General features: G+C 45.7%; 2 protein-coding genes across 7 annotated transcripts; both read left to right on the plus strand.

Annotated features, from left to right (window-relative positions):
• The first annotated feature begins 3,472 nt into the window (after nucleotides 1-3,472).
• vps16 (VPS16 core subunit of CORVET and HOPS complexes) lies at nucleotides 3,473-11,581 on the plus strand. Its single transcript, XM_083684464.1, has 23 exons — nucleotides 3,473-3,634; nucleotides 4,396-4,484; nucleotides 4,706-4,797; nucleotides 4,959-5,087; nucleotides 5,238-5,382; nucleotides 5,590-5,705; nucleotides 5,830-5,952; nucleotides 6,435-6,490; nucleotides 6,643-6,732; nucleotides 7,105-7,276; nucleotides 7,521-7,652; nucleotides 8,184-8,311; nucleotides 8,459-8,494; nucleotides 8,594-8,702; nucleotides 8,855-8,989; nucleotides 9,103-9,211; nucleotides 9,396-9,493; nucleotides 9,572-9,676; nucleotides 10,049-10,126; nucleotides 10,226-10,395; nucleotides 10,570-10,666; nucleotides 10,789-10,892; nucleotides 11,110-11,581. The coding sequence occupies exons 1-23, from the start codon at nucleotides 3,585-3,587 to the stop codon at nucleotides 11,252-11,254; spliced, it is 2,508 nt and encodes an 835-aa protein (XP_083540590.1). The 5' UTR covers nucleotides 3,473-3,584; the 3' UTR covers nucleotides 11,255-11,581.
• A 326-nt stretch (nucleotides 11,582-11,907) lies between these two features.
• On the plus strand, nucleotides 11,908-15,338 carry rgn (regucalcin). Of its 6 annotated transcripts, XM_083684830.1 has the most exons (8): nucleotides 11,921-12,025; nucleotides 12,333-12,398; nucleotides 12,657-12,829; nucleotides 13,284-13,466; nucleotides 13,842-14,057; nucleotides 14,280-14,411; nucleotides 14,730-14,884; nucleotides 15,047-15,338. In XM_083684830.1, exons 3-8 carry the CDS (start codon nucleotides 12,667-12,669, stop codon nucleotides 15,095-15,097), a joined length of 900 nt encoding a protein of 299 aa, XP_083540956.1. In that variant the 5' UTR covers nucleotides 11,921-12,025; nucleotides 12,333-12,398; nucleotides 12,657-12,666; the 3' UTR covers nucleotides 15,098-15,338. The 6 variants fall into 6 exon arrangements, with proteins under 6 accessions (XP_083540954.1, XP_083540956.1, XP_083540955.1 ...); XM_083684828.1 differs by lacking the exon at nucleotides 12,333-12,398 and having other exon boundaries at nucleotides 11,908-12,025; XM_083684829.1 differs by lacking the exon at nucleotides 12,333-12,398 and having other exon boundaries at nucleotides 12,660-12,829.
• The last annotated feature ends 106 nt before the right edge of the window (nucleotides 15,339-15,444 follow it).

Here is a 15,444-nt window from a genome sequence, read left to right on the forward strand (position 1 = left end):
CACCGTGGGAGAGTGAGAAACGTCCTCTCGATTCCTTTGTATGTCTTGACATGTGAAGAATTGACAATAAAGCCACTTTGACTTTGACTTTGACTTTGACTTTGATAAGCTCAAGACCAGGGCTGACACCTCACGGAGGGTCAAACTAGGCATAGAGGCTATTATGTGGGACCAGCTTGAAGAATGCTTCATAAGTCACTGTTAAGCAAGGGCACTGGTGTTTAATAATGAAATGGATTTTATATGAATGAATGCTTCACTGCTTTATGGAGTGTGGGAGACCTCTTTTATGTATTTTGCAGTGACTGTGTGCATCTGTTTTTGTGTGTCAGAAAGGCGTGCTGCCATGTGCGTATGTACCATTCACTAAGAGTACAAAAATGGTGTGTTAAAACTCTAAAACAACTCATTGGATGAGAGACTTGTATTCTGGCATGTGTTGTTGTTTTTTTTATATGTATTTAGGGCATTTCTGCTTTATTGGGATAGAGACAGTAGAGATTGACAGGAAGGATGGCTGAGAGAGAGGAGGGATGACATGCAAGATATGTCGAGGGTCGGAATCGAACCAGGAACCTTGCGATTATGTGGTATGCGCATTACTGTGCTACGCCACAAAGCGCCCCCGTATTCTGGCATGTCTGTCTGCCAGTGTGGAAGTCCATCTGTCTGTCAGCCTGTCTGACCATATGTTTTTATATTTTTTGTCCATCTGTCTTTCTGTCTCTCCATCTGACTGTCTGTCTGCCTGTCTCAGTCACGCTGTCTGTCTTTTCCACTGCTCAGACACATAAATGAGGATCCAATATCTCCATTGATCTCCATGACTCTCTGCAGTAAATAAAGCCATGAATCGCATTAAGCTGCTTCCAGCTGATGCACTCCTATCGACCAATATCAGAGGATGAAATAGAATACAAGACTATCTGTCTGATATCAATGTCTTCAGGCCAAAGGAGTCATTCAGATTATTCCCAGAGCCTGGTTGTCATGGTGATTTCATGAGCTTATTCAAACATGCTGTATAAAACATTGCAAATAGAAATACAGTGTCCAGAGGCTATTTTACTGTCAGTTCTACAAAAGGCATTTCTACCTAAATGTACATTCTGTGATGCTGCCCCAGTTTAGAGTCGATAGATTTATTTATAGTATCATATTTATAGTATATTTATAGTCACAATGATTGGATTGGTTGAATCAGAATGACTGATCACAGAGATAGGTTAATGTGTGTGTGTGTGTGTGTGTGTGTGTGTGTGTGTGTGTGTGTGTGTGCGTGCGTGCGTGCGTGCGTGTGCGTGTGCGTGTGTGTGCGTGTGTGTCCGCTCACCGGCTGGCTAACACACATCTGTGTTAAGTGGCGAGTCCATCAGTTTCCACTGACCTCCATACATAACCTTAACATGGTTTAGTGACGTACAGTAGATAGTGGTTGTGGAATGTGTGTAATAACCGTGTAATAAGCACCTTATAGACCCAGTAGCTGTTTTTTAATTTCCCAAATCTCTTTCACCTCCTCCTCTCCAGTACTGATAATGTGAGGCTGTCTCACTGACTTTAGCATACAATACACACTTGGAACGAAGCGCGCGCGCGTGTGTGTGTGTGTGTGTGTGTGTGTGTGTGTGTGGGTGTGTGTGTGTGTAATAGAAGACATGACAGTCTCTCTTTCTTTCTCTCTCTCTCTCTCTCACCATTTCAGCATCGGCTTTGAAAACAGAAATCAATACAAAGTGGAGGCACTTTGTTACACTTGCTAATGTAGTGTGTATTCTGTGTGTGTACATCTCTGTGTATAAGAGTATGTGAATTCTATCTCCATGTGTGTGTGGTGGGTATTACTCTCTCTCCTCTCTCTGAGGAGCCTCTAAAAGCATTCCCCTCGCAGCTGCAGAGAGGAGCGTCAATCACAAAATGAAAGGATACCTCTACAACTTCAATCAAGCCTCAACCCCACAGCCCAACACACACACACACACACACACAGATACATCACATACACTCATACCCACGAATACACATACACACACGCACACACACTTTATGAGATACCGATATGCTCTTAAATGTAATGCCACCAGGGAAGCTAGTTGCAAAAAATGGTAACATGGTACCATGAATATGAATTGATTTAAGGTGATGCAACATGACATGACAAAAGCAACTGTCATGGACGCAGATGGAGAAAAGTCAAGCTGAGGGATGAGATGAGATGATGAGAGCATAGAAAACAACACAACCAAGCAGCAACTATAACCCCCCCCACTATAATGCACAGCTGACATTATTGCACATTATTTGCACGAGTACCATTGTCACTTTTCTTCTATTGTCACTTTTTTATTATTACTCTTAGTGTTGACTTGTTGATTGTTGCTGACTGTTGTTGTTGAGCGAGGAGCAAGATCCCAAAGCATTTCACTACGTCAAAATTACGGCTGTATGCGATGTACGTGACAAATTAAGTTTGATTTGATTTGATTTGAAAACAAGAAATACAACTTGATTTGAGGATATAAACATTCTACAAATCAAATCAGTTTATAAGACAAAAATATTGAAGCGAATAGAACTGACTTGATGTGTACTGAAAGCACGGTGTGAATAGCCAGACAGATGACAAAATATCTGCGACAAACACAGAACAATAATAATGCAATTACGTCATGTCTCACTATGAGGCTCTCAGCATAACTGAATAACACATCAGAACAGCTCACTTAAAGCATTATCACACCGTCACATCATGAATGTGTGTGTGTGTGTGTGTGTGTGTGTGTGTGTGTGTGTGCGTGTGCGTGCGTGCGTGCATGCATGCATGCATGTGTGTGTGCATGTGTGCATGCATGCGTGTGCATGCATGCGTATGCATGAGATTGTGTGCGCCTATATCTGTGTGTGATAGCGTGTGTTTGTGTTGCCTGCTGGAATGTGTCTTGTTAAAGTAAATGCATGTGACCCTGTCTGATGTCTCGTCTCAGGAGAATTAGATTAGTTTAAAGTGGAGGGAGATAGAAGTCATATGACCCCAAAGTGCATCATAGTCTAGCTGAATTTCCATCGCTTATCCCTCTCTCTCCCTCTGTCTTCCACTAATCAGGGATAAGAAGACAACCGGATCAGGTGGGGGTAGGGGGACTAGTAGGGATACTGTGTGTGTGTGTGTGTGTGTGTGTGTGTGTGTGTGTGTGTGTGTGTGTGTGTGTGTGTGTGTGTGTGTGTGTGTGTGTGTGTGTGTGTGTGTGTGTGTGTGTGTGTGTTAGCAGCTACACTTTTATCCTCTCTGCTGACAAGTGTGTATCTCTGCTGACAGTATTAGGGTCATTTTTGTTTTGAAGCCATGCAAGCTGTTATGATTGTATTATATGAACTCATATACTCTACAACCACTGGGTGGCAGAAATGCGCCAATTTTGCTCTTTCAGCCACACACAGCCGAGGGAGAAGAAGAAAACCAGGAACGAGCGCTGTGACAAGTAGGAACCTAGCTTGTGAAACAACAACAAACACACCCCACCGGCGGCAGGCAGACTCCCCAAATAACCCTCACCGGCACATGCCGATGGTGTCCGTGGGTAAACATGGCATTCATAACGGCAAACTGGAATCCGCTGGGCGAGGCGTTTTATAGGTATGAATGAAATGGAATTTGTCTCGGTCTGGTCTGCTTGGTGGTACTGCTGCTAGCCTAATACGTAGTAGCACCCATGTCTTCCCATCACATGACTAGTGATTTGCTAGCCAGGCAACACTTAGCAAACGAAAGGGGCAACTTATTACAGCTGTCAGATCAGTATGAATTTAACAAATGTTATCAGTTAATATATAGCCAGAGCTGAGCCATTTGATATTAATGAGCGCTGTCTTAACATTGGTCTTGCCATAGCATAACTGCAACCCGAAGCTTCCCCTTCGGGTTGCACGAAAATACATAGAAAAATACACTATCGCTTAATAAAAAGCTGATTCAAGATATCCTACTTTTTTGTCTTGTGGAAAGTTGAAATGAAGTCAAAATACACACCAGAATTGATGTTTGATCCGTGTTCTTCCGTGGCGGTGGTGTATTAGCAGTGCCGGCTAATGCAAGCGCACGCATATAGAGGGGAAAGGGTGCGCTTGCATTAGCCGGCACGTGTAATTCACCACCATCAGTTATAGACCACAGCAAAAAAACAAAAATCAAACATCTCTTCTGGTGAGTATTTTGACTTCATTACAACTTTCCGACAGATCTGGTCAGGAACCCAGTGGAGCAGCATTTATTCCTATCTTTGCTCACATTGTGTGTGTGTGTGTGTGTGTGTGTGTGTGTGTGTGTGTGTGTGTGTGTGTGTGTGTGTGTGTGTGTGTGTGTGTGTGTGTGTGTGTGCGCATGTATCTGGTTGATAGGAAGATCGAGCTGTATGAGATGGGTTGGAATTTGCGAGACGGGCTCAAGGATTGCCTGGTGGCAGTAGCCCCTTATGGAGGACCGATTGGTGAGTGCTACTCTCACATTACACACTCAAACACACACACACTCATTCACACACACACATTCACATCACATTGATTATTAAGTATAATCCAGGGAATGGATAGTCTACAGCAGTCAGCCAATTACTTGCACACTGTAAATTGGACCATAACATGTTATTCAAGCTCGCTCGCTCTCTCTCTCTCTCTCTCTCTCTCTCTCTCTCTCTCTCTCTCTTTATAGCTCTGCTGAGGGAGCCTCAGAGGCGCTCTCCCAGTGCTCGACCCCAGCTGGAGATCTACTCCTCCTCAGGCTCCGCCATGGCCAGCTTTCCGGTACACACACACACACTGTACACACACACACACTGTACACACACACACACACACACACACACACACACTGTACACACACACTCTCTCTCTCTAATAGTTACACACTCACTCATTCACTGAACTCTCTCTCTCTCTCCCCCTCCCTCCCTCCCTCCCTCCAGTGGAAGAGTGGTCCCGTGAGGCAGCTGGGTTGGACCGTGTGTGATGACCTGCTGTGTGTTCAGGAGGACGGCACCGTGCTCATATATGACCTGTTAGGAGGCTTCAAGAGACACTTCAGCATGGGCAATGTGAGTGAGCACCCACTGGAAACATGCTAAAAACATGGCTAAGACATGCTCTTCTACTCCAGGGATTCCTCCAGCAAGCTTCATACTGGAGCTGCCCTTTTGGTCTCGGGTTGTGCTCAGTAGGTTATTTTCGTTCTGTTGTGTCTCCAGGAGGTTGTGCAGAATCAGGTGCTTGAGGCCAAGGTGTTCCACTCGCCCTACGGAACCGGCGTTGCCATAGTAACAGGGGCATCGCGGTTCACTCTGGCAACGAACATTGACGACCTGAAACTACGTAGACTCCCAGAAGTACCAGGTAGTGTGAGGGTGAGGGTGGTTAGTGTGGGTGGGTGTGTTTGTTTTGTGTGCACTATACACACCTTTATTGCAGTACAATGAGAAAAGAGAGGACAAGAGACAGGATATGACATTTGTTTGCTTTATACAGTATATGTAGGCCTCAATTCCAAATGAATGGGAGAGAATGGCATCATGTCTAAGTTGATAGCTCCTGTTCCTCCAGGACTGCAGGGGGCGCCCTCTTGTTGGGCTGTGCTGACTCAGGACAGACAGAGCAAAGTGCTGCTGGCCAACGGAGCTGAACTCTTCATTCTGGACAACACATCCTGCACTGCCGTGGTAACGCGCGCACACACACACACAAACACACTAGTATCTCTCTTCCTTCTTGCCCTGTCACCTCACACTGTGTGTGCGTGTGTGCGTGTGTGCGTGTGTGCGTGTGTGTGTGTGTGTGTGTCAGACCCCTCCAGGCTTGTCACCTCAGGCGAGTAGTATCGTCCACATGGCCGTGTCATTCAGCTACAAGTACCTGGCTCTCTTCACCGACTCAGGCCACCTGTGGATGGGTTCAGCCAACCTGAAGGTGAGAGGGACGAGGGACAGAGGTTCTCACTAGACGTTCCCTGTTAGAAAGGACGTACTGTAGGTGGCAGTATAGTCAGAGCTGATGAGTGGGTACCTGAAAATGTATACTTTGTAAACGCAAGGGGCTTGGTTGGTTATGTGCGATCGCCCGTGATCATTTTGAGGTTGAAGCGACATGCTAGTAGGGTTAACTGTTCAAACATGATGATTACAGCTGCCAGGTGCACGAGTGTCCCTAGCCTATGACAGACTTATGGGATCTAACACAGCCTACAAAATGAGGACAAACATACACCAGCCAAAGTCGTTCTGACGCTTCTCTGATATCGAAGACTTTGACAAGGACAGGGGGCCAGGAGAAGAGCGTAGGGGTGGAAATGGATCCAGGCACTCATGTTTGTGTATATTTCCTGACCGTAGATATCGTACACTATGTTTCATTTTTCTGTGTAATTGTAACTGGCTGTTGTTTGGCCTCAGGACAAGCTGAGTGAGGTGGAGACCAAGGTCAGGACCCCGCCCAAACAGATGGTCTGGTATGTTCAACTGTGTGTGTGTGTGTGTGTGTGTGTGTGTGTGTGTGTGTGTATTAATCGTTGTTGTGCAAGTCTCTTGAGAAGCAGCTGAGAGTACATGGGTTACGCGTGCGCATGCGCTTGTTTGTTTTTAACTATACCCTCAACTCAAGGTGTCGGAGACCCAAGAGCCGGCAGCCTTCGGTGGTGATCATGTGGGATCGGCTCCTCCTAGTGGCGGGCGAGTGCCAAGACACCATCAAGTATCCTTTAACATAGACCAGCATTTCCTGGTCTACATGTTCATAAGGAAGCCTCTTTTATGGATCCCATTTTTCCTCCAACAGGAGGGTGACAGAGTACAGTGTCTATTCTTTAGGAAATTACAGCTGTCCTGACTAGTCTTGTTGATTAGGTGTTGGGTTGGCAACAGCTAATCAAGGCACTGTACATATGATCTGATCTTTCATATTTCATAGACTTTTCCAAAATGGATCACAAACATCCTAATTGTGGGAACATGAGTTAATCTGCTCCAAGCTCAGGCTGACCCTTGTGAATGTCCTCCTAATAAATGATCTAGGTGTGTGTGCGTGCGTGTGTGCGTGTGTGTGTTAACCTTAACCACTGTGCTGGTACTCTCTGGAGGAGGAGTGTGTGTGTGTGGCGGAGCTGGACGGAGTGAGGCTGGTGGGAGGGTCGCGACACGAGCTCCTCCAGGAGGTTCCCTCCGCCTGCGAGGACATCTTTAAGATCGCCTCCATGGCCCCTGGAGCACTGCTGCTGGAGGCACACAAGGAGTACGAGGTAGGTGTGTGTGTGTGTGTCTGTCTGTGTGTGTGCTTGCAATTGAGGGATACTAATGAGTGACTTAAGGGAGATTAAGATACAGAGTGGTAACTGTGTGTGTGTGTGTGGGGGGGGGGGGGGTTCTGTCTGTCTAACAGAAGTCCAGTCTGTAGGCAGATGAGTACCCGAGGGAGATTAAGGAACAGAGTGCTAACTGTGTGTGTGTGTGTGTGTGTGTGTGTGTGTCTGTCTGTCTTAACAGAAGTCCAGTCAGAAGGCAGATGAGTACCTGAGGGAGATTAAGGAACAGAGTGTGTTGGGAGAGGCAGTCAGGCAATGTGTGGAGGCTGCCGGCTATGAACAGGAACCAGAGACCCAGAAAACACTGCTCAGGGTAAGACACACACACACACACACTCTTTCTCTTGCTATCACATGTAGATCATTCGCATCCAATTTTGGCTCTCTAGTTCCTTCCTCCTCATGCTCTTCCAGTCTTCTCCTCATCTCTTTCCTCTCTCTCTCTCTCTCTCTCTCTCTCTCCCAATTTGTCTCTCTGAAGATGCACTAGCCCAGTATATTTGCAATGATGAATCAATCGCTCTCTCTCTCTCTGTCTGTCTCTCTCTCTCTCTCTGTCTGTCTGTCTCTCTCTGTCTCTCTCTCTCTCTCTCTCTCTGTCTCTCTCTGTCTCTCTCTCTCTCTCTCTCTGTCTGTCTGTCTCTCTCTCTCTCTCTCTGTCTGTCTGTCTGTCTGTCTGTCTCTCTCTCTCTCTCTGTCTGTCTGTCTCTCTCTCTCTCTCTGTCTGTCTGTCTCTCTCTCTCTCTCTCTGTCTGTCTGTCTCTCTCTCTCTCTCTCTGTGTCTCTCTCTCTGTGTCTCTCTCTCTGTGTCTCTCTCTCTCTCTCTCTCTCTCTCTCTCGCTAGGCGGCGTCCTTCGGGAAGTGTTTTCTCAGTAACTTCCCTCCTGAGTCGTTTGTCAGTATGTGTCGAGACCTCCGGGTGCTCAATGCTGTCAGAGACTACACCGTGGGCATCCCCCTCACCCACACACAGTATCCTTTACCTGCACCAGCATTCTACACAGAGTAACCCATGTACTCTCAGCAGCTTCTCAAGAGACTTGCACAACAACGTGCAATTAATACACACACACACACACACACACAGACTGATGTCATGGCCCTTACCTCCATACTCAGGTACAAACAGATGACTGTTCAGGTCCTCATTGACAGGTAAGACCCTGTAAACTTCCAGAACAGTTTGTATGTGTGTGTTTACTGTGCGTGTGTGCGTGTGTGTTTACTGTGTGTGTGTGTGTGCGTGTTCCCCAGGTTGGTGCACCGTAAGCTGTACCCCCTGGCCATTGAGATCTGTCGCTACCTGAAGACCCCAGAGTACCAGGGAGTCAGCAGAGTGCTCAAACACTGGGCCTGCTGCAAGGTGAGTGTTGCTCTGTGTTTGAGTGTGTGTTTGTGTGTTTTTTTTACTTCTGTATTTGTGTATTTACTGTGTGTGTGTATATAGTTACTCTAAAGTGTGTATCAACTAATTTACTGTGTGTGTGTGTGTGTGTGTGTGTGTGTGTGTGTCAGGTCCAGCAAAAGGAGGAAAGTGATGAGACTATAGCTCATGCTGTGAGTGTTAAATTGGGAGAAGCCGCAGGAATCTCCTACTCTGAAATCGCCACCAGAGCATACGAGTGTGGCAGGACGGAACTGGCCATCAAGGTAAAGCGCACACACACACACACACAGAACAACAAATACACTCATATACTTAGGCCTGCAGCCTGGGCCAACTTTACTACTAACGGTGTGCATCTCTCTCTCTCTCTCTGTAGTTGTTGGAGTATGAGCCTCGCTCTGGAGAGCAGGTTCCTCTGCTGTTGAAGATGAAGAGGAGTCAGCTGGCCCTGAGCAAAGCTATAGAGAGTGGAGACACAGATCTTGGTACACACACACACACACACACACACTAGTCTTGATTGCAAGCACATCTGGTTGTGCTTGCAACATCAGAGAAGAAGCTTTGGACAAAAGTATCTGCTTATGTCCATGATAAACTGTGTGTGTGTGTGTGTGTGTGTGTGTGTGTGTGTGTGTGTGTGTGTGTGTGTGTGTGTGTATATATTAGTGTACACGGTGGTGACATATCTGAAGAATGAGATGAACAGAGGAGATTTCTTCATGACCCTCAGGAACCAGCCTGTAGCCCTTAGCCTCTACAGACAGGTACAATACATGGACACACAGACACTTTTTAACATTTCATATAAATCCACAACGATAAATGATTTGTGTGTGTGTTAGTTCTGCAAGCACCAGGAGCAGGACACACTGAAAGATCTCTTCAATCAAGATGATGACCATCAGGAGCTGGGCAATTTCTACGTCAAAGCAAGCTACAAGGAGACGGTACACACACACCACACACACACACACACACATACTTACAGAGGTAAATACTGTATACTAGTGATGCGTGGGTCGACCCAGGGCCTATAATCCTATAAAATGTGATAGATAGATAGATAGAAACTTTATTTATCCCTAGGGGAAATTCAGGATAGCTGTCTATTGACGGTATGTCAGATAATGGACTGTTTGATAGAGAAATGCTTTGATATTAAACAGGTTTATTTATTTTTTTCACCAAATCCGTCCTGTCATTTTATGTATCACTAACTGGATTACTTGTTCTTCGTGTGTGTGTGTGTGTGTGTGTGTGTGTGTGTGTGTGTGTGTGTGTGTGTGTGTGTGTGTGTGTGTGTGTGTGTATGTCTGTAGAAGCTGGAGGCCCGTCTCTCTCTGCTGCAAAGTGCTGTGGATGAGTACAACAAAGCCAAAAATGAGTTTGCAGCAAAGGTGAGACACATTCCTACACACAATGACACACTCTTACCAGACCTGGGGACAAATAGTCATTATAAAGAGTAATCCCCCTCCCCCCCTCCTCCTTCCCAGGCGACGGAGGAGGAGATGAAGCTGCTGCGTCTCCAACGGCGACTGGATGAGGAGAAAGGGGAGGGGCTGCTGGGCCTGTCTCTCCAGGAGACCCTGCACACCCTGCTCACCTCCAACCACCACAAGCAGGCAGAACAACTCTACAAGGACTTCAGGGTGCCTGACAAGAGGTGTGTGTGTGTGTGTGTGTGTGTGTGTGTGTGTGTGTGTGTGTGTGTGTGTGTGTGTGTGTGTGTGTGTGTGTGTGTGTGTGTGTGTGTGTGTGTGTGTGTGTGTGTGTGTGTGTGTGTGTGTGTGTGTGTGTGCGTGCTTTAGCCCCTTGTTGATGATGTTGCTGTGGGCAGGTACTGGTGGCTGAAGCTAACAGCTCTGGCAGAGAAGGAGGACTGGGAGGAACTGGAGAAATTTGCCAAGAGCAAGAAATCCCCCATTGGTTACCTGGTAGGAACACTACTCTGGCCAAACCGTTAATCATTATGCTCTCTGGCAGGAGGCTCTGTAATATAAACGTTAACACATGTTAAAACCTTCTATGTCTCTCCCTCCTCCTCGGTTTCTCTCAGCCTTTTGTTGAGGTATGTGTGAAACTGCACAACAAGTACGAGGCCAGGAAGTACGTCTCCAAGGTGACTCCAGAACAGAAGGTCAAAGCTCACTTGGCCGTAGGGTGAGTGTGCAAAAAAAATTACCACATTCCAACAATTGATGAGAATTGATTGCATGGCCAATAAACAGTCTTTGTCTTTGAAACAGCTATAGTCCTGAGATGCGTAGATAGATGTTTGTTTTTTCCAACAACCGTGTTACATAACATACCTTAAAGGACGCGGCAACCGGTAACGTCCTGTGACTCAGTCCTTCTGTTTCCGTCTCCTTTTTCTCAGCGATCTGGAGGGGGCTGCAGAGGCGGCCATCGAGAGGAGGAGTGAAGGGGAGATCAGTACTGTTCTCTCCCGCTGCTCTCCCACCACGGACAGAGCGCTGGTGGAGAGACTCGACCGCGCCAGAACCACCGCCAGCAAAAAGTGACCCCATGAAATCCTATTAAAACCACACCAGGGCCGTCGCTGTCAAAAAGTGACCCCATCGAAACGCCACCACATCCCCAACTCAATCTGCAAGCCTTTTGGAGCATAGGCAGGCGCCTGGCCCATAGGGTAAACAAGGCAAATGCATACAGTATATGACATTGTTTTGGACGTCCCCGGCAGAAAAGGTTTTGACTGCTCCAAACTTCAATGACTTAACTTCACTGACTTAAGTGCTGAATATAGCATCGCTTCTTGCACCTGTGTTTGTGACTGTACTCTCTAGATCATGTGTTTGTGATATTAAATCATGTTTGTCTTCACACTGCTGAACTGTCTCTTTCTTGCCTGTTCATTCATGTCATGAAACTGCTCACAGTATCCTTTACGCATTATCCAAGAGAGTTGGGGTCATTTGATCATAAAAACCTGGAGAAATATGGCCCCTAAGAAACTTTGAACAGTCAATGTGTAGTTAAATGTTAACATTAAATTGAGTTTACGACAAGCATCATTAAAACTTAAAACATAATCCAGCCAAGCAATTACCACTTCGTCGCCTTTGTAGTTTTCACTTTCTGCTGACGAGATACTTTTTTTTACAGTTCAATAGAGGAACAAGAGGGCGCGGGGGCGCACTATGTGCTGTCACATGTTGCTTTGGCACGAAAGGACATCTCAGAACCAGTCTAGCCTGTCCGTCGGAGAGAAACTTTTGCAGACTACAGCTGTTTGGCGGAGATCTTCCACAGTGCGACATTGCCAATTAAAGGTATCTCAAACAACCTTACGAGGCATTAACCCAAAACATTTCTGAATAAACAAAGTCTTGTTGTGAGTAGAAATCGGAAACAAAGTTGCGAAGTTTGTTCGGGGAGGAACATAACGTAACATTCCGTGTGTGTAGAGCAGATCAAGACATGTACGCAAGCAAGCCTCAGTAATTGTAATTATATGATTATATTATGCGTTAGTGTACAGATATGTGCACCTGTACTTTATCTGCACCTGTAGCTTGCGAGAGCGTTTCCTTGTTGACCTCGATTCCAAGCCTCGTTTTCCTCTGACGTTTTGAGTAGGAAGCGAGTGGACGGAGGAGAGGATTGAGATCAACATTCAGAGGCCCCGTCTTAATTTTTCCTTTGGTAATAGAAACACACAACTTGCAGCCTTTAGAAATACCTTTTCTTTTTTTACTTACCGGTATGTAACTGTTTTTCACATGTTTATCATTTAATTGTCTATTCAGATAACGAAGCAGAATCAGACAAGCAAGTTGACAACAAAAACATAAACAATGGAGTAATAGCCACTTATGTGTGTGTGTGTGTGTGTGTGTGTGTGTGTGTGTGTGTGTGTGTGTGTGTGTGTGTGTTTGTGTGTGTTTGCATGCATGCATGCAGCAGGAGAATCATGTCGTCTGTAAAGGTGGACTGTGTGATCAAAGAGAAGTGTGAGATTGGAGAGGGGCCAGTCTGGGAAGAGAAAGAAGGGACCCTTCTGTATGTAGACATATCAGGGCAGAAGATCCACAGGTGGAGCCCAGCAACCAATCAGATACAGACCATGGCCACAGGTAAACCAGAGACAGAAAGCAACAGAAACATCAGAAACAGACCTTATGACAGATGAACTTGTCCTACTTAGCCTACCCGTTAGAAACAATCAGATTCTCTCTGTATGATATGGTTGGACTATATCAGTACAAAGAAAACTAAAAGTACTGTACATCTCAATAGTGTCAAAGACTCTTACTCTTCTCAATAGTTCCCTCTCCTTCATCACTGATCTGAAAAACACAGGTAAAGTGAAGGCAGTATGGGAAATGCCTACAGGGAGTGTGGTAGTTTTACCTGTCAAGTTCATACATATCAACGTAAATGTAGGAAAGGAGACCACTTTAGACTGCACCCCTGTTGAATTTTTTATTCCTTCCCTTTTTCTCCTCCTCCAACCCATCTCCCTCGTACACACACACTCACACACACACACACTCACACACACACACACACACACACACACTCCACAAGAGAAGTTTGTGGGCTGTGCGGTCCCTCGTAGGTCAGGCGGTTATGTGATTGGTGAGGGGACGCGTTTTGGGGCAGTGGATTGGGACTCCCAGTCGATCACCACCATCGCTCATGTCCATGCTGATAAGCCCAACAACCGCTTTAATGACGGCAAGGTGGACCCCGCCGGACGGCTCTTCGCAGGTACAGTAGGGCGTAACCAGGGTCAAATAACCATCAACCTAACTGACCTCTTATCTTCATTAGGCCTACCATTGATGAAAGAAAGAACTGGGTGGGTTTCTGTAGAAATAGGAAATGTTGAATAGTAAGGCTGGGGTAGACTAGCCTAGCTGAAGCATGCATCTTGTCAATACAACATCAAAGAGCCTCACCAGACTCTGAAGTCAGTGACGGACTTCGAGTCGTATTAGCCAGGCAAGGGGTAGACAATATAGAATTATAATTCATTTGTAAACAAATTGTATTTAAAAGTCATTTGAAGTTGAGTCACTAAATTTGATCATTACTAACGCATCGTAAAAAAACATTGTACGGGGGAAACCATTCTGTGTTCAGGTACCATGGCATTGGAGGTGCGTCCTACAGTTCTGGAACGGAAGCAGGGTTCTCTGTTCTCACTGCACTCTGACCACAGTGTGGTCAAGCATTTTGACGAGGTGGACATCTCTAATGGTCTAGACTGGTCTCTGGACCACAGAATTTTCTACTACATTGACAGCCTCACCTACACTGTGGAGGCTTTCGACTATGACATACACACTGGCAGCCTGAGTGAGTGATCAGTAAACACACACACACACACACATACACACACACACACACACACAAATGGTCTGGACCGGCCTCACCTACACTGAGGGGGCCTTTAACTACGTCATAAACACAGTGATATAGGCCTACACACGTGAGACACAAATACACACACATGCGCACACAGATTCAGTTAGGCAATGTGTAACAATTAATGGTGTGTGTGTGTGTGTGTGTGTGAAGGTAATCGGCGGATGGTGTACAAGTTGGAGGAGGGGGAGGGCGTTCCCGATGGAATGTGCATCGATGCAGACGGCAGGCTGTGGGTTGCCTGCTACAATGGGGGCAGAGTGCTGCAACTAGATCCACAGACAGGTGTGTTTGCAGGCGCTTGAGTCAATGTGTGTGTATGTGAGTGTGTATGTGAGTGTGTATGTACTGTACCTGATCGAATGAAGACAAATCGAATTGTTACCCACAGCATATGGACATTACCAAATTGAAATGCCCATGACAAATAAATAAGTCACTAATAGACATATCCATGGTATACACTGAAATGTAACACTGAAGGTTAAAGATAAATCTTGTATTTGTATGGAGTGTAAGGGTGTGTTCAGAGCAGAATAAAGTTATGTATTACATGTACTGTTCACTGGCTGCATTTACCCCCTCCACGTCTCTGTCTCTCAGGGGTGCGTTTGCAGACTGTGAGACTGCCTGTGGAGAAGACCACCTCATGTTCCTTTGGGGGTAAAGACTACTCTGACCTGTACGTGACCTCAGCCTTCAAGGGCATGGATGAGGCAGACATGGCCAAACAACCCCAGGCAGGCTGTGTCTTTAAGGTGAGGGTGTGTGTGTGTGTGTGTGTGTGTGTGTGTGTGTGTGTGTGTGCATCTGTGCATCTGTGCATCTGTGTGTGTGTGGTGAGGGGTTTACTATTAGGACATGGAAAGACATACATAACAACATAACAACAGATCTGGTGTTTTTCTTCCCCTCTGCAGATCACAGGATTAGGTGCCAAGGGCATCCCTGCAAACTCATTCGCTGGTTAAAACTACAGAGGAAATCATCCCCAATCTTTCCACAAGGAGCAGCCTTCAACAAAACTAACCTTAAATATGAAGAATCACAGCTACTGATCTCACTTCGTAAAGGGTTTTAAAGTAAATTAAAGATTACTTAAGTAGATGAAGGTGTGAATTAATGAATACATAACTAAAAACATACAGCAGTCTGCAGACAAAAAAATAAATAGGCCTATATGAATAAAATGAATTTCTTTATTTCCTTAGACATTTTCGTTGTCGTTTCATTTATTTATTTATGTATGTATGTTTGTGTACAGTATACAATTATTCAGTTATTCATATATTTATCGTTATGGCAGATTTGGTCCACT

This window comes from Argentina silus (assembly GCF_951799395.1).
Source record: "Argentina silus genome assembly, chromosome: 14".
In the NCBI taxonomy this organism is placed as follows: domain Eukaryota; kingdom Metazoa; phylum Chordata; class Actinopteri; order Argentiniformes; family Argentinidae; genus Argentina; species Argentina silus.